This window comes from Cucurbitaria berberidis (genome assembly GCF_010015615.1).
Source record: "Cucurbitaria berberidis CBS 394.84 unplaced genomic scaffold K460scaffold_5, whole genome shotgun sequence".
In the NCBI taxonomy this organism is placed as follows: domain Eukaryota; kingdom Fungi; phylum Ascomycota; class Dothideomycetes; order Pleosporales; family Cucurbitariaceae; genus Cucurbitaria; species Cucurbitaria berberidis.
In genome coordinates this window covers 1,924,185-1,947,000 of record NW_024468939.1, presented here as the reverse complement: position 1 = coordinate 1,947,000, position 22,816 = coordinate 1,924,185, and the positions used below count along the sequence as shown (strand labels likewise).

Here is a 22,816-nt window from a genome sequence, read left to right as displayed (position 1 = left end):
GATAAGCGACACCAGTGGGACTCTGAGATGATGTTAGTAAAGTCACACTAATTAATTGTTGGAGGGTGTACGAACCGAACCCACAATCTTTGCCACCGGAAAGCAACGCCTTACCATTAGGCCATGGTGCCAGACTCGTTTGTTTCTTGGACTTGGAATAGAAAGTTTCTAGATTTGTATCTTACATGTAGTGAATATTATACGTTGTCAGTCAGACTGAGGTAAATTCACGCAGTTTGTGCTTCAGTCTTCTATACCTCCTGCCCCACATTGCGGCCTATCACTGGTTCACCGCTCTGACCTTTTGCGTGGCCGTTGCCTCCTCGAACTTAATAGACCTCCCCAATGCATAGCATAGCTAGACTCACAGGATCGAAAGTGATCAGACCATAAATACACGAAACAGTCCTCGTTACCTTTGCGACTGACTAACTAAAGTCCCGTGAATTAGTTGGAAATAATGGTGATTTGCAACCCATCGGCGTGACGCGCAGGGACGCGCCAAGGCCGGAGCTAAGTAATCGCGGGAGCTTCACCTGTCGTAATCCACAGCTGCCTACACCAACAGCTTATATCAACACCGCGTTCCTCCACCGCCCCACTCGCTACAATTTCCTCGATTGTTCCAGTGCACATCCTCTCGTCTATCTCTCAACTAGATCTTAGGTTTCGGGTCGCTGACCTCGCCCGCCACCATGTCAACACTCGAAGATCTCGATGACCTTGAGCGCCACGAGAAGGAGGAAAAGAAGGATGATGACAAGAAGAAGGATGGCGAGCAGGGCAAGAGGGGGGCCGATGGCGATGCCGAGATGGAAGACGCAGTGCCGGAGGAGGAGGAGCTAGACGAGGAGATCTTGAACTCAAGCACACGGGACATCGTCGCGCGGAGACGGTTACTAGAAAACGACATGCGCATCATGAAGAGCGAGTTCCAGAGGCTGACTCACGAGAAGTCGTCGATGAATGAGAAGATCAAGGACAACCTCGACAAAATCGAGAACAACAGGTACACCCCACTACTCTCCGCTGTCAGGACCGCTGCCGGAACACGGCGTCGGAATGCCAGTACACATACTAACACGTTGCAGGCAACTTCCGTACCTAGTTGGTAACGTCGTCGAAATATTAGATCTGGACGTGACCGCAGAAGCGGCGGAAGAGGGCGCCAACATCGACCTGGACGCCACCCGGGTGGGCAAGTCTGCAGTCATCAAGACATCTACGAGACAGACTATCTTCTTGCCCCTCATCGGTCTGGTAGATCACGAGAAGCTCAAGCCTGGCGATCTCATTGGCGTGAATAAGGATTCATACCTTGTCCTCGATACCCTGCCCGCTGAGTACGACAGCCGAGTGAAGGCTATGGAAGTCGACGAGAAGCCGACGGAGAAGTACACTGATGTCGGAGGCTTGGATAAGCAGATCGAGGAGCTCGTCGAGGCTGTGGTGTGGCCCATGAAAGAGGCCGAACGGTTCAAGAAGATTGGCATCAAGGCACCCAAGGGTATGCTAATTGGTCCTTATTCATTGATGTAAAACTGCCGCTAACCATCATGTAGGTGCACTGATGTACGGCCCTCCCGGTACCGGAAAAACCCTCCTCGCACGAGCCTGCGCAGCCCAAACCGATGCCACTTTCCTCAAACTCGCCGGACCACAACTCGTGCAGATGTTCATCGGTGACGGTGCGAAACTGGTAAGGGATTGTTTCGCTCTTGCGAAGGAGAAGGCACCCTCGATCATCTTCATCGACGAACTCGATGCCGTTGGTACTAAGCGTTTCGACTCCGAAAAGTCTGGCGACAGGGAAGTGCAGCGAACCATGTTGGAGCTTCTCAATCAGTTGGACGGTTTTGCGTCTGACGACCGCGTCAAAGTCCTTGCTGCAACGAATCGAGTCGATGTCCTAGACCCAGCTCTACTTCGTTCAGGTCGTTTGGACAGGAAGATCGAGTTCCCTCTACCGAACGAAGAGGCTCGCGCACAAATTATGCGCATTCACTCACGGAAAATGACGGTAGACGAGGGAGTTAACTGGCAAGAGTTGGCACGTAGCACTGACGAGTTTGGTGGAGCACAGCTGAAGGCTGTGTGTGTTGAGGCGGGCATGATCGCTCTTCGAACAGGTCACCAGAAGATCAGCCACGAGCACTACGTCGATGCTATCGCTGAAGTGCAGGCAAAGAAGAAGGATACGGTCAACTTCTACGCATAAGGTGTGGACAGGTTGAGCTCGATGAGGTGCTTGCATAAGTGCGGTAGTAGACCGCACCTGTAATAACAGATATAGCTGCAGCACAACACAATTGACAATCATGATATTCAGATATTCCACAATTCATTGTCAAACATGCGCCGTAAGGTGTGTTAGCGAGCTAGAACTACTTACAAGGGATACCCAAGCTTCGAATGCAACAGTCTAAACCTAACAGTCTTTCGTTTTTCGGCAGAGCGGAGTATCGCGCCGTGAATCTAATAAGCAGTAAAATCATTCGTTAATTACACGGTTCTTTCCTATCTTTAGATGCTCCGCCTGATATTAGGGAGGCGCTTTCTCTTAACTGGATGAGCACCACGTTGTCTAGACTATGACCTGTTCAGCGCACAAGGAATTATCAGGTATGTATAATCCAATCGTATCCTCACAACGGTAAACCCTCTAGGGTATTGTCTCAGAAAAACTTGCGTGACACCTAGGAGATCTCATGTACACAAAAGCGAAGGCACTCAGCCTCATTGATACCTGTCATGAGATCCAGAGACTCGGGAGTAAAGACAGTAAGGATATCAATATACACAGGCAACACGGATGGTTCACCTGCAACAGCCATCCTTGCCCCGACAATAGTCCTCGACGCTGTTTGGATGTAAACACTTGGCTGTGATATCGCTCGAACCGAGGTCATTCCCGACGCTGCCCGATGCTTCGAACGGATGAGCATAGCGCAGTGGCTCTCGGCCGCCTTGCCCTCATGCAAATCATTTCGACGTATCTAATGATCGTTGATCGGTGTCCCTGCATCATCGTCAGTTGTTTTAGCACGCCTGCGAGGAGCCGCTTCCTATTGGTCGAGGGGCCCAACAATGAACCTCAACCCAGGACCTCAACACCAAGCAACCTTCTACGCACGCGCAACGGCACTCCAACTTGATAGGCTCACTGATTTCTTAGTCCCCCATGGTTACCGTGAAATCTGGAGAAAATCTCGGTTCTATTAGGCCCTGCATAGCCGCTTGTAGCGATTTGCGAGGCGACACTTCGACGCTGCGGCATCCCACTTCGCGTCTACACATTGGTGCCTCACGCCGTTTTCAGATCTTCGAGCATGTGGCAAGTTTTATTGGCTGGTAAGCTCCATGAGAAATGAGTATGAAGCCTTGCGCACCTGCTCGTCATCTAGCATCATGTGGGCTGGCATTATGACGAACCGAAGTCGGAATGATGCTTCGGAACGCTTCTCATATAACGGTGCCCCTCATGGAGCCTTTTCAGTTTGGTTGTTTGTTTGCCCCTCTCTCTGATATCTTCGTCGCATTTTCAAAGCCGCAGCTATGCTAGGCCTTTCACTTGTTCTCCCCCGTGACCCTTTCCACCAGCTCACGATAGTGCTATGTATCGTTGGTCTCTTCCTTGCCACAATCTTTATCTTTGCTCTCAAGCCGAAGAGCAAAGGACAGCCACCGAGTACTATCGAAGCGTACTTGAAGTTCATCTATGGATGCTTCCTGAAGCCTCATACAGGTGATGGGTCAGGAAGCCAGCAGGATGCCTTGGTACGTTTTAGTCAACATGGTGTCATGAGATTATGCTGATGATTTACAGGAAAGCTTTTACAAAGCCCAAGCAGATGTTTACGATGCTACTCGCCTCAGACTCCTCCAGGGCCGCGAAGATATGTTGGGACTTGTGGCAGCACAATTGAGGCACCGCACTGAGGCTGGCTTAATTTCTCAGCGTCCAGTCTGGGTTGATGTGAGCTCAGCCAACATGAGGAGCGACCAATAATTACTAACACGGGTAGATTGGGGGTGGAACTGGTCACAAGTAATTCAACAAGTGCTTGCTTCAGCATTCGCAGTCTGACATTGCATCAGCGTCGAACAGATGAACGCCTTCCTTTCCGTTCCAGACACCTTTCGTGCAGTTTGTATGCAGATACCGACACTGGCATCGAAACAATACTGAACTTTATAGATGTCGTCGATCTATCTCCTAGTCTCTGCGACATGGCTCGCAAGCGCTTCGCGCGCCTCGGATGGACAAACGTTAAAGTGGTCTGTCAGGATGCTCGCGCTTTTCGCCTCCATGAGCACGAACCGCAAGCCCATCAACGCAAAGAGCTCATACTGCAAGGCCAAACCGTTCGCGATCTCGACGAGAATGCCGATGCCGGTGGTGCAGAGCTTGTTACGATGAGCTATGCTCTATCAATGATCCCGGAGTTCTATCCCATCATCGACTCAATCGACAGTCTGATGAGCCCGAATGGTGTCATCGGTGTCGTTGACTTCTACGTACAAAACCAGGTCGATTTCATGGGAAGGAACTATATGGGTGGTGCTATTGACCGCCATTGCATGTGGATCTCACGTGTCTTCTGGCGGACGTGGTTCGAGATCGACCGTGTCAATCTTGAACCCGCACGACGTGTAAGACTCAGATCGCAATAGTGAATTCTCCGCTAACTTTTAATAGGACTACCTTGAGTATCGCTTCGGCACAGTTCTCAGTATCAACGCCAGGAACAACTTCTTCAGCACTGGTATCAAGTTGCCATATTATATTTGGGTGGGTTGCTCGAAAGATCACGGTGCTTCAACGCAAAAGCTCGCCGAAATCGACGCCGCCGCTACAGAATCGCCATATCTGTCTGCGCTCGATCTCCAGACTGGGGCTACTCCAACTGATGTCGAGGTCCGCTCGAAAGCATATGAGTCCGCAATCGTCAACCTACAATCTAGCCTCCCTCTGCCAGCTACGTGGTACCAGAACCATCACTGGCGTATCCATTACGATTCAGCCCTTCCTAAGCACACTCGCTTTAACGACTCTTACATCTATGCGTTCACATGGGAAGACGACGTAGCCGACATGCGCCTCCTGAAGCCTACTGCTAATGACGTGGTTCTTGCTATTGGCTCTGCTGGCGACAACATCCTGGCTTTCTGTCTTGAGAACTGCCGTCGAGTACACGCCGTCGACCTTAACCCTTCGCAAAATCATCTTCTCGAACTCAAAGTTGCAGCGTTCACTGCTCTCGGTTACCAAGACGTCTGGAAGCTGTTCGGTGAAGGCAAGCACACCGACTTCCACGACATCCTCATTCAGAAACTCAGCCCACATTTATCATCTGAGGCTTTCCAGTTCTGGCTACACAAGGGTCCTTCAGTATTCTCTTCCTCGTCCTCCAAAGGTCTCTACTACTCCGGCGGCTCAGGCAATGCGCTTGCAATCGCAGGCTGGCTTTTCCGCATCCTCGGCATGGCTGAAGACGTCAAGAAACTCTGCGCAGCACAAACTCTCAATGAGCAACGTGAGATCTTCCAGCGTTCGATCAAAACGGTCATTCACTCCAAGATCCTTACCTGGGCTATCCTCGGTAACGAGAAGTGGCTTTGGAAAGCGCTCGGCGTACCGCCTGCGCAACGCAACGTCATCGAAGTGGATTTCAAAAAGCAAGAAGACTTCGACGAAGTTAAGGCTACGACCCCGAAAAAGGATGCTGCGGCTGATTATATGGCCTTCCACGAAGAGCCCAGTGACGAAGCACTGAGGAGCAACTCAGGAAATGCAATCTACGAATACGTTCTCAACACCTTTGAGCCCGTAATCAACACCACGCTCCTCTCCACATCAAATCACTATTACCTCCTCACGCTATTGGGCCACTATACACCACAATGCCACCCAACCTACCTCTCACCCAAATCACACATCAAACTATCGAAGCCTAATGCCTTCAACGGCCTGCGCATTCACACAGACGAAATCAGCGAGGTCATTGCGCGTATGCGCCCTGGCACACTCACTATTGTCGTTGTGATGGACAGCATGGATTGGTTCCCACCCAGTGGGAACCAAGCGCTCAAGCAGATTAGGGCGCTTAACAGAGCACTGAAGGTCAAAGGGAGAGTTATGCTGAGGAGTGCAGGGTTGGAGCCGTGGTACATCAAGGTCTTTGGGGAGTCTGGGTTTGCCTGTAAGAGGGTTGCTATCAGAGTGCCAGGAAGTTGCATTGACCGGTAAGTTTATTTTTCGATATTGAACGTATTGAGCTGGGGTGCTGACTACTAGTAGGGTGAACATGTACGCTTCGACTTGGATTTGCACCAAGGAGGTTGGTCTTGAACATGAAGATGGCAAGGCGAACTTTAGGAAGGCGTCGCTGGCTGAGTTGAAGCTTGAGGCTCCTGCGCTGCACATGCAGTAAGCGCATTTCATTTTGTATATGCCATAGAATATGGGTGGCTATTATCCTTGGCTCAAGGAAATCCCGTGTTCTCCTTTTGTACAGGTCTATTGCGTGTTGAGATGTTTGCGCTGGTCGTATTTGCATGAGGAACGTCTTTGATACCTAGAACCAACTAAGACAATTGGACGTATTTCGAGTTCAACATAGATTATTGTACTAGGCGCGCATAAGGATGGCATAAAACTGCTTTCGTACCCAACGTCCCCAGAATTAAACGTGTAAATATGCAGGCTTTTCTTACACATGCCTGTCGTGTAGCATCCGAGATGAACCAGCCGCCTGTTTCCCGGAGCGACTCCGCGCCACCCCATCTATTGCGATTGCAGCGCCCTATACCCAAAATGCAGCCGCTAACAGTAACGTCATGAATCGGCGCCTATAGCACCCCGCGCCCTAATGCGGTAGTCGATAAGAAAGCGATGGCGACGCGTATACGTGTTCAGTTTGCAGCAGCCCGGTAGCGCGTCTTGCCGACCGTGAAGGGAACGTAGCGGTACTTGATCATATGCTGAATTTGTCGTCGCACTAGCACACATTAGCTCTCATCTCCCCACCAACAGCCAACCCCACACAAGAGAGTTGCCACTTACTCGTCAGGCCGAACAGAATCAGCCAGTACACAACCAGGACCGGCCAGAAAACCGGCAGATTGAAGATCTCGAACCAGCTGCAGAAGAAGCCAATGGCAATCGCCTTTGTGGTCGAGTACCAGAACTTGAACTCGGGGAGCCGGCGCACAAAGGGGCGGAACTCTTGGTCTTCTTTTGTCGGCAGCCCGCTGGCGTTGCCGTCTTCCATGCCCTCGTCTTGTTCGAGCGCGGGGTCGAATTTGGGCGAGAGGAAGGCGAGGAAGAGGTTTAGGAGGTAGATGCCTAGGGAGTATACGACTGCAGTTGTTGTTAGTAGATGTATGTGTGTGTGTGTACTGGAGCCTGGTGATATGGGAGGGATATGATAGCGTGGGGTTTGCAGGGGTTGTATAGAGGGTATGGGAGGCATTAGAGGGTCGTACCGATATACCATCCTTGGGCGAAGAATATGCGCAGACCGAAGAGGATGAAGAGTACTGCTGTTCCTCCCCATCGGTAGGGCGTGTATGGTGTTGACTTGTCGAGGTAGGACTGGAACATCTGCGGCGCATTAGCATGTGCTGTATTTTGGGTGCAGCGCAATTCAAATGTCGCAAATAGATGCCAATTCGAATGTGCCAGTCTGATCTGAGGCAACGTACACGTCCAAACTTTGATGTTTGCGCCGTCACAGACGCGAAAGGGGTATCCGGCTCGGGGGCGTCCATGTTTGCGATGGGTTCTGTTGATACGATGCGGTAGTCCTTTCGTCCTGGCTCGATTCTCTGGGCACTCCTGGGGTGGGTGGGTATAGAAGCGGGCGTTGGCAAGGGATGGGTTGTTGAGGCGTCGTGTCAAAAAGTTGACTTGGGTCTCTCGCAAGGCTGAGGTCGGTCGCTGCTTCCAGAACCCCCGACGAACGCAGAGCAACTCCGCAACCAAACCAGGCCGGGGTGGCTTTCGCGGGTACCGAGGTTGCCCAAGCCACCCCCAACATTGTCGCTCTGGCCAACTTTCTTCTGCACTTTTTTTGTAAATCGATTTCCAGAGGGTTAGACTGACGTCGAGCGTTGCAATTGATCATACACAGGATGCAGGCATTCCGATCAACAGCGAGGGTAGCTTCCCAGTTCCGCCCCGCGGGCCTTCCCCGACTTGTGAGAGGATATGCTACGGAGAAGACATATGAGCATTTACGCGTCTCGACGCCCAAAGCTGGTGTTGGCTTTAGTAAGTTTCACTTTTAGCTCTGTAACATACTCGCTACAACTTTATCGCCACCAAGAGTACCCATCAGACTTCAGAACATTGACTAACAGCCTCCAGTCGAGCTCAACCGCCCCAAAGCCCTCAATGCCCTCTGTACGCCCCTTATCCTCGAGCTCAACCAAGCCCTGCGCGATTTCCAGGCTGCCAAATCCATCGGCGCTATCGTCCTGACCGGCTCTGAGAAAGCCTTCGCTGCAGGCGCAGACATCAAGGAGATGCAGAACCTCACATTCAGCGACGCATATGGCAAAGACTTCATAGAGTCATGGTCCGACCTCGTCACATTCCTGAAGAAGCCGCTCATTACCGCTGTGAATGGATATGCGCTGGGTGGAGGTTGTGAGCTTGCTATGATGGGAGACATCATATATGCTGGACCGAAGGCAACCTTTGGACAACCTGAGATCAAGTTGGGTGTCATACCTGGTGCTGGTGGCTCACAACGTCTTACAAAGGCGATTGGAAAGGCAAGGGCAATGGAGACAATTCTCACTGGCGACGTCATCTCGGCTAAGCAGGCGGGCGATTGGGGGCTTGTTGCAAAGGTGTTCGAAACGCCAGAAGAATGTGTGGATGGAGCGCTTGCGACAGCGGCAAAGATTGCGTCATACAGCCAGATCGCTGTCAAGGCAGCCAAGGAGGTCGTAAACAAGAGCCAGGACCTGGGTATTCGGGAAGGTGTCGAGTATGAGAGGAGAGTGTTCCACGGATTGTTTGGAAGTCAGGATCAAAAGATTGGCATGACAGCGTTTGCGGCGAAGGACAAGCCCAAGTGGACGAACCAGTAGATCATACAGAATTGTGAATACTATTCGTCAAGCTGCTGAATACCTTTTACACCACGCTGTCCACCTTATGTCTGTACGTTCCTCGCCAAAATAGAGTACATCAAGTCGTACGATGGACGTGATATGAAAAAAGCTTACCCCATTTCCTTGTAAATAACTTGTGTATTTCATGAAGTTACCGACATTACCCTTCGTATACTTATACCCAGTGGAGCTCTAGGTATCGTTCTATTTATACTCGGTACCATTGATTGCAACACCACCTCGACGATCAACCAAGAGTCTAGCGAGCTTTATCCCATCTTCTTCTTCCTCGCTCACTAACTTTGATAAATGCAAATCTACAGCTGGCCGCTAGATCTAGTCAGGCGTGCCTCGGTACTCCCAGTCGATTCGCTTATCCCAGCACAGCAGACGCATGATAGCGGCGTGCATGACGCGAGCACGTGGGGAACCCGGAAGTCGACTTATCTGATCTAACATCCATGTCGGTACTCATCCATCCTGTCCCTCTTTAGCAACCTTGTCCTACCACCGCCATGGACGATGTACCATGGCTCCGAGACGCCTTCCGCGTTTCCCGTACAGCGACCGCATCGTCAACCAATCCTTGGCTCGATAACGAGAGCATGCGCGTCTCGGCCGGCGGCGGCCTCGTAGACCCCAAAGATCCCGGCAAAGATCCGAGGTTCAGGAAGTTGGTTGAGGCAATACTGTTCAGTAGGCGGTTTTTGAAAACATACAACCTGGTGTTGTTAGGCGTGTTGGTCGTGTTCACAGCATGGCATTGGGGAGAGAAGTTTCTTTTGTGGAGGAAGAGACGGAGAAACACTATGCGAGGAAAAGATGATATTGTTACGAGCGCAGAAGAGGCGGAAGTGTGGAGTAGCTCAAGCAGTACGATCGAAGGGAGTGCGACGCCACCGGAGATCCATGATCAAAACAAAGTAGATGTTGCAGACGAGACAAGCCCATTGCTCTCTACACAACGACCGAGAAGTACTCCAGGAATATGGAGGCCATACTATATCCTCAAATCCGCGCTCCAATATCAACCACCTTCCATACCCGTAATCAACAAAACTCCCCCCCAAAACGCCGTCTCGCTACTCGTCATCGCTTGGATAGGCTTGATTATCTTCTACAACATATACCACATGCCGCTAGAACTCCTGTACCTCTTTGTGTTTGCCGACCGGTGCGGCATACTATTCATCTCCAACCTACCACTGCTATATCTCCTCGCAGCCAAGAACCAGCCCATCAAGCTGTTGACAGGATACTCGTACGAGAGTCTGAACATATTCCATAGAAGAGTAGGAGAGGTGCTTTGTTTCGAGGCATTCATCCACTTTCTAGGCATGTGGGCAGTCTGGTACGGCCTACTCCGGCACCTAGGCTTCACCTTGGCGAGGTTCGTGTTCAACCGCGTGGTACTCATGGGATTAGGGGCTTTTATTGCATATGAGGTGATCTACTTTACTTCCCTGGGCAGTTTCCGACAGCGCTGGTACGAGGTCTTCCTGGCCCTGCATATCGTTTTGCAGGTTGCTGGATTGGTATTCCTGTGGTTTCACAATCCAACGTCTCGCCCTTATGTAGGCATCTCGCTCGCTATCTTCCTAGTCGACCGCCTTGTGTATCGGATATGGTTGAAATCGACCTCGCATCCCGCAACACTTACAGTCCTAGAAGACGAGGAAACGATTCTGCTATCTGCAAATTGGGCTATTGATGAGAGGAGAAGTGTCTTGGCGCCAAAGAGCATGAAGCATGGCTGGAAGCCAAATGAGCACATCTTCATCTCCATCCCTGCCCTGTCAAGGAAACATGCGATACAGTCGCATCCCTTCACCATCTTCTCTGCCGCACCGACAACAGTGACCCAAGATGGCCAGGACCAACAACAGCACGCATGGTTCAACCTCCTCATCCGCGCACAAGCCGAGTCGGGCTTCACCCACACACTCCTCCAACACGCGCGCCACTCCCCACAGACTCGAATCCGCCTCGACGGCCCCTACGGCTCGTCCCACGCCCTCGACGTCCTCGAGTCGTCGTCAACCGCAGTCATAATCGCCGGTGGCTCAGGCATCGCCGTTGCATATCCTCTCCTCTACGCCCTTTTGCACCCACCAGCACCATCGTCCAGCGACGACCTAGAATCCACACCCGTCAAGCCGAGCAACAGAAAAGTAAAACTCCTATGGGTAACGCATTCCCCGCACCACCGGCTGTGGATCCCAGAGGACAAGTTGAAGGAACTGGTAGACTGGGGCCTCGACGTGTTGATTCCGCCGCCTACGGCTCTTGCTGGACGGCCTGATGTCAGGGATGTCTTGCAGGGCTGGGTGGATAGCGAACGAGTGGGCAGTACGGGGGTTGTTGTCTCTGGGCCTGATGGGCTTGTTAGAGATGTGAGGAATACGTGTGCTGGCCTGATATGGCGAGGGGGAGATGTGAATATTCAAGTTGAGAAGTTTGGGTGGTGATGGGGTCTTTCGGGTTTTATAGGGTTTACAATAGACAGGAGAGGCTTTTTGGGTATATATAGATTTGCTGTTGGCGTTTAAGCTTTGCATAGCAGGCGATCATTTGTGCATTTGCGATGCGGCTTGTTTACACAATCATCAATCATTTACCCTCACAAGAAATATAGTGTGCAGAAAGTATATGGGCATTTATATCACTCCATCATATGATGACCTGAAGCAACTTTTCCTCTCGCTTTAATCTATGCGAACGAGACCCTTCACTCCTTCCTCATTCCTCCTCTCAGCAAAGGAAACCCCTCTATTGCTTCGTCCCGGTCGTCTCATTCTTGTTGTAGCCCGCACTCTGCGTGCCCGCCTTGGTCGAGTCACCGACAAAGTTACCAGCAGCTACCATTTCTCATCAGCACAGATTCAAAAACATACATTTCTGTTCCTTATTGACGTACCTTTAGTGGTGTCTCCTAGACCCTGCGTGACGCCCGAAACCGTATTACCGATCCCCTTGCCCGCGCCCGCGACTACATTTCCCGTCGTTTCAGTCACGCCCGCGACGCCTTTGCCGAGGGTGTTTGTGGCTGCGCCGAGGGTGTTTCCTACATGGGTCAGTACGCTTGTTTTTCTATGGCATGTGTAGATTTGGGTAATAGAAGTGTTGGAGGAAGGAGGGAGAGGGCTAAAGAACGAGAAGAATAAAACGTACCGAGACCGCCTGCTGCGGTGCCGAAGAAGCCTGTGATTGTCAGCATAGTTGTATAAAGTTTTAATTCGACTCATGGCATTTAAATGTCAAAGTTAAACATACCCTTCTGCTGTTGCTGGTTGTTCTGGTCGGACATGTTGTCGTTCGATTTCGTAGTAGAGTATTTAGATAGGGAGGTTTCAATGTAAGGCTGAAGATTTGTTTTACGGTGTGGAGTTGTAGTTGTTCCAGTAGAGCTTGAAGCTACATACTCGTAATTATGTGGCAAAGGTCTAAACTACTATGACGTAACTGCACATACCCCTGTAGCGCGCCCCTCACCTGTGAAAACGCGTCAACGGTCCTGCAGCCCGTGAGATCCACAAGAGATCGACGTTTGCATTGCATCATATCATCGACAGGGCAGAAGGCAGAATCTAGATCGCGAGAACGTTGGTGCTTGCTCGGCCAAGAAAGGAAAACATGGAAGTCAGTAGCACAAGGCAACCAACAACAGAAAAGCGTCTGAAGTTACCAGTGTATTCTAAATTAGGTCCAACTATGCACACAAAGAGTCTGCACCTCGTAGATTCTCTCATCATGTTGCACATCCTAACAGCACATGCCAAAGCAAGTCTGTTTCCTGCATGACCACCATTGCTTTGCTTCACCGCTCTTCGCGCTGAAATGGAAAAAGGGAGATGAACATGAAAGCGAGGATTCAAAGGAACTCCCGCCAACCCTAGGGACGCGGAAACCCATCCACCTCTGTCCTACCCTAGAAACACACGATGCAGAAATGACGAATGAGGAAAAAGGTAGAAGCTAGTGCCCAAAGATACCACCTAATACGCTTTTGAGAAAAGCGGTTGGTGTGGGCCAGGCCTCCTCTGCAAATCCGGAACGCCCGTCGTGGTATCCCAGAAAAGCGCGCATGTAAACAGTCCAGTTCGAGCAGGCAGGCCAACAGATGGTCCGAACATCAACGCCATCTCGTCAAGGCCTGCCACCCGACAACAAATAACTTTTGAAACCGCCAATCTTGAAGCCGCATTATGAACCCCGCGAAATGCAGAACATGCGCGCAGAAAATGCCCCTGTCTATGCAACGAAACAAACGATTAGATTACCACGTACGGTGTCGTCTAGAGGGTATGACCGTCACGCGCTCGAACGAAGTGAAGAAGGTAATCACTCGGATGGCTTGGCCTCCGTGGCGGCGGCAGACTCCCCTGTAGTTGTAGGTGGAGAGCCAACTTCACCAGCGTTGTCGTTTTCGTTGTCTAGAGCAGCTAGCGCACTGTTGACACAATGTTAGTGATGTTCTTCTGAGTAGCTTGACATTGCTGCTTACCTGAAAGCATTCGCATGCGTGGTTGACTCCTTCTCCTTCTGAACTGGTGGAGTGCCGGTCCGCGAGGAGGCGCCAGACTCATCACCTCGACCACCCATCATACCGGGACCAAGGCCACGACGACCACTGCCGCTACGGTTACCAAGCATGGACGGGCCAAGGGCTCCCGCGTTGTTGAGGTTGCGACCAGAAGCACCCTTGGACAGCTTCCGAAGGTCGTCCATTTGTACACGACCGCCAGTATCTTGGGGAGGGGGCATCATACCACCACCAGAGAACGAGCGAGCATCGCCGCGACCCATTGGTAGACGACCTCCACCACCGCGCTGGTTGGAACGCGTTCGCTCCATCTCGGCAGCCTGTTGAGCTGCGATAGCTTCCTGATGGATTTCTGCGATCGTCTTTGGGCCCTTGAGGATATCTTTAGACTTCCAGCCCGACCTGCGCATGTCGATGGTGTCTAGCAACATGAATCGCAGACGAGATGGAAGACCCTCCATGTTCATAACCTTCTCTATCCGCTCAAAGTACATGCTGATCATCTTAGGGCCAGCTTCGGCAGACTCCATGGTTGATCCGACTGTACGGAGCAACTTGACCAAGCTCTCAATAGCAGCTTCGTCAGGTAGGCCTTCGAAATCGAGAAGTTTGAGGACGCACTCGTGCATGATACGGAGAGTCAACATGCCGAGCTTGTACAGCTCGCCAATGAACTGGATCAGTCCAAGACCCTTGCGCTTAGCGGCAGCTGCAATGTAATAGTCATCTGACAGCAGCTGTGCCTCTTTGCCTTCTGGGGCTTCAGGGAGATTGACCTCCCATCCACGCTCGAACTCTTCCTGGCATCGGTTGAGAAGATATTTACGGAACAACGCACCGCCGACCACAGGATTATCATGTTTGTCCCTTACGTTTTCATCCTTGATGTCGGTGCTCATGGTTTGCAACATGCGGCTGCAAAATTTGGCATACATGGATGACCAATGGCTCTCGTCGCAAGCCTTCTCGAAAGTGAGCTGAATGACTTGACGGAGGGTGCGGCCATCGCTCTCGTCCTTGGATTGCGCGGCAATCTCAAGAACCTGGTCGGAGATCTTATCGAATTTGTCTGGCGTCATCTTGTTCAGAGCGGCCTTCACTTTCCGTTGGACAAGCTCAGGTCCCAAATGACCGACGATTTGTGCTTGTGCTTGTGCCGGTTGAGTGACCGAAGGAGGCTTCCATCCAGTCTGAGACCGATCGAGTGCCTTGACCTCTTGACCAGCAGTAAGAGGCATTTGTTTCGCCTCCTGAACGTCGTTCTTTCCACCCCGGCGACTACCGCCGCCCTTACCGCGTGAGCTGCCCACACGAGGTGAGTTGGGGCCACCATGTGGCATGCTTGTATAAGAAGATGTCCTCGCCATTGGGGGACCACCTCCCATGGGGAACGCACCACGCCCACCACCTAGGACAACATGAGCAAGAGGATTCGTCATAGAGCCACCACGTCCCTGAGCTTGTTGGAAACGTTGTTCTGAAGTCGTACCTGGAGGAAGTGTGCGAGCCTGGTTGAATCCCTGGAACTGACCCATGGCGCCCGAGCGAGAAGGCTGTCGGCCAGTCATCATGGAAGCAGGACGACCTGACGGGGGGCCGCGAGCGGAAGAAGGCTCATCGCCAACTGTCTCTTTCAACTTAAGATCCCAGTCGACTGAAGGCTTCTCCTTGAAGACTTCTTGGAACTGGAGCAAGAAGTCCTTGTCGTACTGACGACCTTTGTTCTTGTTGCCCAAATTTAGAGCGGGATTTGGAGACAGGATACCCTCGGGATACTTGACCAGCTCAGCGCGAACCTGGAGGAAACGTGCCGACTTGAGCGCCTGCATACCCGCAGTGGGTTGGGCAGGCTCCACAGATTTGTTGGTCTCGAGCTTGAGAGCCGCAGGCTTCGGCTTTGTAGCACTGAGAGGTTTCGATTGCGTGGGAGTGGCGATGGGAGCGGACTCTGCCGGGGTTGAATCGCCGCTGGTGTCCTCGGCTTGCGTCGCGGCTGGACCGAATTGTGTGTTCTTCTTCAAGCCAGCGAAGAGGTCCTTGTTCTTAGCCTCGCGCTCAGCCTTTTGCTCAGGAGTCTCTGCCTCGCGCGCTGCCTCGGCCTCCTCGGCCTCACGCTCTAGCTTACGTAGACGCTCCTCCTCCTGCTTGACCTTCTCGGCGGTGTTAGCTTTCTCTGCTTCGGCCTTGCGCTTCTTCTCTTCTGCGTAGCGCTTTTCGTCCTCTTCACGCTTGCGCTCCTCCTCCTCCATCTCCGCAATCATACGCTCCATCTCTTCATCATCGAGACGCTTCTTCTCTGCTTCGTCAGTCTTGGCCTTCTCAGCGGCTTCGGCTTCCTCCTTCTCCTTAGCCTCCTGAGCGGCCTTCGCTTCAGCCTCCTCCTTGGCCTTTTGGTCGGCTTCAGTCTCGGCCTTGGTGTCAGCCTCGGAGGTGTCCTTGGCCTTCTTCTCAGATTCTTCCTTGAGGCGGAGAGTCTCCTGAAACTGCTTGACAAACTCTGCCTGCTTCTCCTTGGCGGTCTTAGCTTCTTCAGCGCGTGTAGAGTCGGTGGCACTCGGAGCTCGTGGTGGAGGCGTCGGTGTAGCGGCAATGGCGGGCGAACGGGGGGCTGGAGGCGGTGCGGACACGACAGCTGGTGACTTGGGCTTGTTGAAGTCAACAACCTCTCCATCAGGTTTCTTGATTAAGATGGCTTTGCTTTGCTTCTTCGGGCGCTCAAACGTCATGCTTGGCGCTGGGCTCGCAGCAGTTACACTAGGAGTGTGCGTGTGTGAGATGTGGTTGACATTGGTCATTGCAGGTGTAGAAGGTTGAGGGACAGCAGACGACGGCCGCTCTGATATGTTAGAGGGAGTGCGAGACATGCCCTGGGCCTGAGGGGGTGGGCCGTAGGGATTGGGCACGCCGTAGGGCGCCTGCATCTGCTGTGGGAAGCCATGGCCGCGACCCGGGCTAGCAGGAACACCAGGGTAGTGGATCGATTGCTGCAACCCATAGCCTTGGCCATAGTAGCCTTGGTATGGATCGAGAGCCTGCGGAGGCATGCCGTACATATTCTGATGGGGTAATTTTGTCAGGAGCTGTTCGTAATCACAAGTTGCAGAAAAATGAGGATCGAGTGACTGAAGGAAAACCTCCGACTGCTTGGAATGGCCTTTCGACTCGGGCCCCTTCAATACAGCCGAAGGCATAGAGTAATACTGGAAATGTTGTTGGGAGATTCGAGCACTGTTAGGTCGAGCTGACTTGCTGGACTTGCGAACTGAAGAAAAAGTGGAGATAGTAGAGGGTATACACACCGGTTGTTGGTACTGTTGTCCTGGGTAGTAGCCCATTGCCTGTGGGTTTGCGAGATGTGCTTGGTGATTCATAGTTGCTGGGGTGATGGCAGGACTACGATTCTGCTGGTAAGGCGAGTTTCGCGGCATCGGGCCCTGGGGCTGGAATGGAGGCGCCATACCGCGGCCCATTTGCTGGGGCAGCGAGCGGTAAGGTTGTGGGGAGTTGGGGTTGTAATGGGGCTGGAAGTTTCCACGACCCCGGCCGCCCTGGGGTGGGTAGCCGCGGTTCATGTTTGCACCGCTCATATCGCTGTGGCTGGACTGGGAGGACTCGCGGCGCAGGTGTTGAGCCTGGGGGAGCGAATTGGGTTGAGGAGGCATCGAAATGGGGCGAGCCTGTGGCGGGGATTAGCATTTGTAGCTAGTCGCGCATGCTGATTCACGAGAGGGCGCAAACTCACGTTGGGCTCAGTGCCTTCACCACCCTGACCGCCAAAGACCAAGTTTGGTCGCGTAGGGAGCCCGTCAGGCTTGGGTCCTCCAGAGATGGGCGTGGGAATAGGCGAGGGTGAATGGGCTGGCGAGGCAACGCGCGGGTTCTGGACCTGGGGGTTCAGATTTCCATGGACCACAGGCGAGGCGTGCGCAGGCGCTGGTGAGGCGGCGAGCGAGCCAAACTTGATACCGCTGGGCGGACCAGTGCTACTGGGCGGGTTTTTTATCTGGACAGAAGACTTGCGAGTGTGATCAGGGCCATTGCCGTTGGGCCCGCCACTGACGATGGTGGGCATGGTGGGAAGAGCAGGCTTGATGGAGCTGCCGTTCACCGGGGATACAGATGAGCTCTTTCCATGCTGGGCGCTCTGCGGGCCTCCCACTGCCACGGGCGGCGCTGCCGAGGACGCGATGGTCGGAGAAGAAGTCTTCTTGGTCGCGTTGGCGTAGCTGCGGGCAGTGGGCTGAGCCGATCCAGGAGCCACGGTGGCGGACGATCCTGCAGAGGAGCTGTTCGCGGGCGTAGCGGACTGGGAAGCGGCGATGGTTGGGGTTTGCGCGTTCGAGGTAGAATTACTCATGGACTCGGTGGTGGGTGTGAGTGTGAGGTCGGAGGCTTTGCGCAGTCGCGAGGGTGCAATGTAGGCGAAGGCGGATGACGTCGTCGTTGTCGCTGCGGAGGGCCGGATGCGAGCGTCAGAGTGCAATCTGCGGTATTAGAGAGTCTGCGGGAAAAGCGACTCGAGATGCAGAAAGGAGTGTCGTCCACAGAGGGGAAAGGGAGAGAGGTCAACTCCTTTTGGGAAAAGGGCGACGAAAGCTGTCCGAGCGCTTCACTCAAGAAGTGAATCGGGGTCGGGACAGGTGGATTTCGACAGGAAACCTGTGAAATGTGCAAGCGACTCACGAGATGGAGTCCGCTGCAGGTGTATGTGGTGATGTCTACACGATGTAGAGGAGTGAGGGAGGGTGTGATGTTGGGGAATTTTTCGATGGAAGTGCCAGGCTAGGCCGCAACAAGGGCCAAAGCGTAGCCGAGCCACGGCTCAGGTCACTCTGGACCTTGATATTCATTCACGCACGGCATGGTTTGCTGCTGGTAGTATTATATTGGTATTTTATCGTTTCTGCTACTTGTGCTGCTTGCAAAGGACTGCGAATCCAGGCGATTCGTTGTTTGCTTGATAGAAGCCTCTCCTCTGGTTAAATAAAAAAGCAGGCAGAGAGCGAGGGACGCCCTCCCTCACCATCATCACCAAATCAGCCATGACATAAGCAGAACTCTGCAGTGCTGCACTTCGCCCCAATGCCTTGCCTTTGACGTGGCTCTGACGATCAGGAATTAGGCCTGTTGGAGGGACGACGGTGGCGTTCTTCTTCTCCTGGCACACAAGACGCCGCTGTCCAGCACAGCTGCCATGCCGTGTGCCCAAGCAAACACAATAACATGTAGCCAAAGCCCAGCACCATTGCCCATCAAACGCTGCGTATGCACTTTTAGAAGAACTTTTAGATGCTGAACCAGGCCAGCGGAGCCATACTTCACCCACTTATTAGCATACTTCAGCCCTGCCGTCTTCTCACGCTCGCCAGCATGTAGGCCGTGGTGGCGTTGACGGCAGCAGCAGCAGACAAAGCATTGTTTGGCTCCATGGAGCAGAGTGACGCCACTTCAAGACCCTACAATCGTACAGAAGCATGAGAAATCCCCCCCACCGTCGAAAAAAAATTCAGAACAGTTGACGTCCTCATGCGCGGCTATGCACAATGACGGTGGGTTCCAGTGCTGACGACCATTCACGTCAAGGACAAGTCCGCTTAAGCCCGTCCATCACATGAAGACTGAAGCCCTACACCCGCCCAATCGATAAGAGAGAGGAGCCCTACCGTCTACCTAAACTTTTCTAGAAGACGCACAGGCAGGACGTGACTCGAGAACTACCACTAGGAACTGTTGGGTCTGTTCTCACTCAAGCGACGCATCACTGTTGTTGTTGCTGCTGCTGCTGCTGCTGCCTGGTGGGCTGAGTGTGGATTTGTACACCTTCACATTCGCTGGTACGGGCTGAAACGAGATGAGATATCATGGTACACTCTCTCCGCCGGACGACGGGCACAACGGATACCGCAGCCATTCAAAGCGACGCGTGTCAGGCGAGTCCTTCTGTAATGCCATGTCCTTCACTCGTCGCTTCGAAACGCTTCAAAACGCTTCCAAACAAACACCGTCTGAATCACACCATGAGTCATTCATAACAGTGACACAGCAGCATCGATCCATTGCACAACAGCTGGTTCAGAAGCCGCTTCGCCAGCAGCCGCAGCCCGTCACGCACCGTCTCATGTTGTGTCATTGGTTGCACCTGGCCGTCGGAACTCATCCTGGAGACACTGCGTCTTCTGGCTGCCGTGTCGAAACTTCAACCCTGCTGCGTTGCCAGTGTGCTGCAGCAAAAAAACCACAGTGTCAGGTACAAAAGAGCATGCAAGATGCCTTGCGCCTTGCAAAAATCTAGTGTGACAGAGCATTTGGTGTCAGGAGGGACAGATTCGACTTACTTTTGCGGACTTGGTGAATGCATTGGTCAGGCGGGTTGGCCGCCAATCTTGACAAGGCTCCGCTGTGTAGTGATGTGTCGTGAGGCTTGCACTGGCATGGCCCCAGATTCGCATCATGCGTACCTTTTGGCCTTGTGTTTCCATCAATTGCAGCCTGCGCAACGACTTTTGTCCGTCGACGCACATCTTGCGAGATTGAAGGAGAGAAAGGAAAGCCTCGCAAAGTCTCTCCGTACGGACAAGCCAGGTTCTTCAAGGAAATCCGCCATGGACGCTGGTAGCATTCTTCCACCTCTCGCCGTCGTCTCCCGCCATCCCGGGGCATCCTCGTCCCAGACGCCAGCCGTCCGTCGACAACCCCAGTATCAAAAGCATGCCCCAGCGGCCAGCGTCCGTATCTCGTATCCTCGTCCGCAGCCGAATGTAGTCGGAAAAAGCTCAATGGCGTCAGCCTGCCGTTGTCCGATGACTGCCGGTGGCCGCGCTCATCTGCTTCGTAACCTTCGGTGATCCACCTGCGCCGCGCCTGCATCGCTAGCATCAAGGCTGAGAGGACCTCGGGCACTAAAAGCGCCTCTGCATCCTTTGGCGTAAAATGGAAAAGGCAGGTCAGCGTCAAAACCAACGTCGCATGGAGCTGGCTTACGTAGCCTTTCTTTTGCGGAGGGTAGTCCTTGGTGGGCTGCAAGAGGGGTGGGGTGGAGATAAGTACTGCAGGCTGGTGGGGTGCTATGGCATCGGGAAGGTGGTTCCTCCCGTCCTGTTAGTGTTGCCATGTCCGTCCTGTTTGCTTCGCCATGGCTTGTTGAATGTCTTTTGTTGCCATACTAGCTGACCTTTGCACGGTTCCGAGGACACCTCTTGCGATACTAGCTTTCAGACACCTCTTGCAATACTAGTACTAGCACACCTCTTGCATACTAGCTTTCAGAAGACACGTCTTGCGAGACTAGCACGTTAGCGACGCACATCAGCCTTCCAATACATGCCATGTCGCCTCTCGGCCGACGGTCCAAAAAGGTACCTCTGCATCCATGCTGTCGACGCTACCATACTCATCGCTCCCCTGCTGACATGTGAAGCCAGTCAGTCCTTTCAATAGCTCCATGTCTTGGCTTCAATGCACGCTTGCACGTGACCCACCTACTCTTTCGTTCCACCAATCGTGCCCGTTGCGAGCATTCACTCCGTTCCCAAACGGGAAAGCACGGGTGGGTAGTTCACACCCAATCGCACATGCGGAAGCTCAACACCGAGGAGCCTGCAACACCACCACACAAGGCTGACCTGACGGACCCCCGAGATCCCAGTGTCTCTCATCTCATCTTACTCCACAATCCTTTCGGCTCTTGCCCATCCAATGGCACGTCCATGTTGGTGTAAGCCTTTAGCATACTCGGCATGTTTCACTAGTAAAAAGTTCCTATCGAACCACTGCAAATAGCCGGCATGACGAACAACCGCATGTCACCTGTGCTCTTACTCACCCACCCCAGGCACCATGTTCCGGACTTCTTCCTGACCTTGTAACTCGACACGGGGAGTGGGAGGGATTCCTAGGCGACTAAGAATAAAAGCGTACACAGACACCATGACGGCGCTGTTTGTACCTGCACCTCACGGACATTAAGTTCACTGCGCCTTTCCCTATCTTCCGGACAGCTCAGCGGTTAGCTCAATGCGAACACGTCTTGGGGAAAAACGGAACGAGTGGCTGCAGCAAAAGCAGCGACTTGACTAGCTGCATTATCTGGCTGCACCTGATGTGGTGCGCAAGAGGTGGGCGGCAGGAACGCTCGGAAGACCGTACCGCGTACAGACAGACACGTTGGATCAAGGCCTACTTGGATGACTTCAGCGTTGTGGTTGTTGCGCGCCCTGAACCTAGCCCTTGATGCTCGCTCGTGGCTGATGTGGCGACCTGAGCCGCCGGTTCGACTTGACTTTTCCAACGCCATCTTCCTGTGGACTTATAGTCAACTGCCCCAGGCTATACGTGACCGAAGACTGTTCACGATAATGCGTGCTAGAACCCACGAGCGCGTATCACACCGCCAGGAGCTGCATCCTCAAGCCTCATCGCACACCTCAAGCAACGGCTCATCAGATCACACGCACACACACACATGTCCCACCTATGCTGCATGCTAAACCCACGTAGCCATCCAAACACTCGCTTGACCATGACTTGTGTCGACTTCTCGAACTTCTCGAACCCGCTTGGAAGAAAGCGAAGCCGTAACACCCAATTCGCCGGCGCCTGATATGCCCAGCCATCATTGAGCCTAAGATCTACTTCTCGAACGCCCGCGGCTCGCGGGTAGCTGCCTCACCCAATCTAATCTGCAATCAACCCTTCCGCCGCCCACACAACCGTTAATAACTCTAATAAAGTTGAGATCCACATCTAGCATTGTGTTCCTTGCCAAAGAGCGCAAGAGATTCATATCGGTGTCACGCAGCCGCCACCTTCCCTCCCCCTCCCCCCTGATATCTCCCGTGCCCCATCCATGTCACGCTATATACACCGTCTGGCTTCAACGCAGATGGAATCCGAACCTATGAGCGCATCGTGCCACCATCCAAGTTCCCCGCAAAATGCACCCTCGCATCACTCTCTGGACGGGTGCATCGTGAAAGACCACATGCTCATGACTCGGGCGCAAGGACCCCTCCCCTTCCTTTCACTCTATACTCTAATCCCGCATCCCAGACCTGCGCTATAATTTAACCACCTGTACCAAACTTCTGACCCTGAACCCACTACCACCCACCGCCGCCGCCATCGTTCGGTTCCTGAGCCCCAGAAGCC

General features: G+C 53.0%; 8 protein-coding genes across 8 annotated transcripts; 5 read left to right on the top strand and 3 right to left on the bottom strand.

Moving 5' to 3' along the window:
* Positions 1–571: 571 nt before the first annotated feature.
* K460DRAFT_345516 (26S proteasome subunit P45 family protein) lies at positions 572–2,416 on the top strand. The gene is made up of 3 exons (XM_040931279.1): positions 572–1,009; positions 1,092–1,507; positions 1,563–2,416. The coding sequence occupies exons 1-3, from the start codon at positions 696–698 to the stop codon at positions 2,216–2,218; spliced, it is 1,386 nt and encodes a 461-aa protein (XP_040784594.1). The 5' UTR covers positions 572–695; the 3' UTR covers positions 2,219–2,416.
* Positions 2,417–3,364: 948 nt separating this feature from the next.
* On the top strand, positions 3,365–6,778 carry K460DRAFT_345512 (uncharacterized protein). Its single transcript, XM_040931278.1, has 7 exons — positions 3,365–3,777; positions 3,827–3,976; positions 4,026–4,048; positions 4,099–4,151; positions 4,199–4,653; positions 4,700–6,246; positions 6,299–6,778. Exons 1-7 carry the CDS (start codon positions 3,556–3,558, stop codon positions 6,432–6,434), a joined length of 2,586 nt encoding a protein of 861 aa, XP_040784593.1. The 5' UTR covers positions 3,365–3,555; the 3' UTR covers positions 6,435–6,778.
* Positions 6,472–7,930, bottom strand: K460DRAFT_370039 (rer1 protein-like protein). Its single transcript, XM_040934070.1, has 4 exons — positions 7,708–7,930; positions 7,489–7,606; positions 7,067–7,363; positions 6,472–7,001 (listed from the first exon to the last, which is right to left on the bottom strand). Exons 1-4 carry the CDS (start codon positions 7,771–7,773, stop codon positions 6,916–6,918), a joined length of 567 nt encoding a protein of 188 aa, XP_040784592.1. The 5' UTR covers positions 7,774–7,930; the 3' UTR covers positions 6,472–6,915.
* A 61-nt stretch (positions 7,931–7,991) lies between these two features.
* K460DRAFT_345505 (ClpP/crotonase) lies at positions 7,992–9,243 on the top strand. The gene is made up of 2 exons (XM_040931277.1): positions 7,992–8,275; positions 8,372–9,243. The coding sequence occupies exons 1-2, from the start codon at positions 8,137–8,139 to the stop codon at positions 9,100–9,102; spliced, it is 870 nt and encodes a 289-aa protein (XP_040784591.1). The 5' UTR covers positions 7,992–8,136; the 3' UTR covers positions 9,103–9,243.
* A 398-nt stretch (positions 9,244–9,641) lies between these two features.
* K460DRAFT_419995 (uncharacterized protein) lies at positions 9,642–11,594 on the top strand (the record flags this gene model as incomplete). The annotated part of the gene is made up of 1 exon (XM_040938052.1): positions 9,642–11,594. One exon carries the CDS (start codon positions 9,642–9,644, stop codon positions 11,592–11,594), a length of 1,953 nt encoding a protein of 650 aa, XP_040784590.1.
* A 301-nt stretch (positions 11,595–11,895) lies between these two features.
* On the bottom strand, positions 11,896–12,433 carry K460DRAFT_292745 (uncharacterized protein; the record flags this gene model as incomplete). The annotated part of the gene is made up of 3 exons (XM_040929368.1): positions 11,896–11,984; positions 12,044–12,190; positions 12,400–12,433. 3 exons carry the CDS (start codon positions 12,431–12,433, stop codon positions 11,896–11,898), a joined length of 270 nt encoding a protein of 89 aa, XP_040784589.1.
* Positions 12,434–13,467: 1,034 nt separating this feature from the next.
* On the bottom strand, positions 13,468–18,026 carry K460DRAFT_379989 (uncharacterized protein; the record flags this gene model as incomplete). The annotated part of the gene is made up of 4 exons (XM_040935211.1): positions 13,468–13,576; positions 13,631–16,725; positions 16,969–17,346; positions 17,412–18,026. The coding sequence occupies 4 exons, from the start codon at positions 18,024–18,026 to the stop codon at positions 13,468–13,470; spliced, it is 4,197 nt and encodes a 1,398-aa protein (XP_040784588.1).
* Positions 18,027–20,076: 2,050 nt separating this feature from the next.
* On the top strand, positions 20,077–20,514 carry K460DRAFT_358702 (uncharacterized protein; the record flags this gene model as incomplete). Its single annotated transcript, XM_040932131.1, has 1 exon — positions 20,077–20,514. One exon carries the CDS (start codon positions 20,077–20,079, stop codon positions 20,512–20,514), a length of 438 nt encoding a protein of 145 aa, XP_040784587.1.
* Between the last annotated feature and the right edge of the window lie 2,302 nt (positions 20,515–22,816).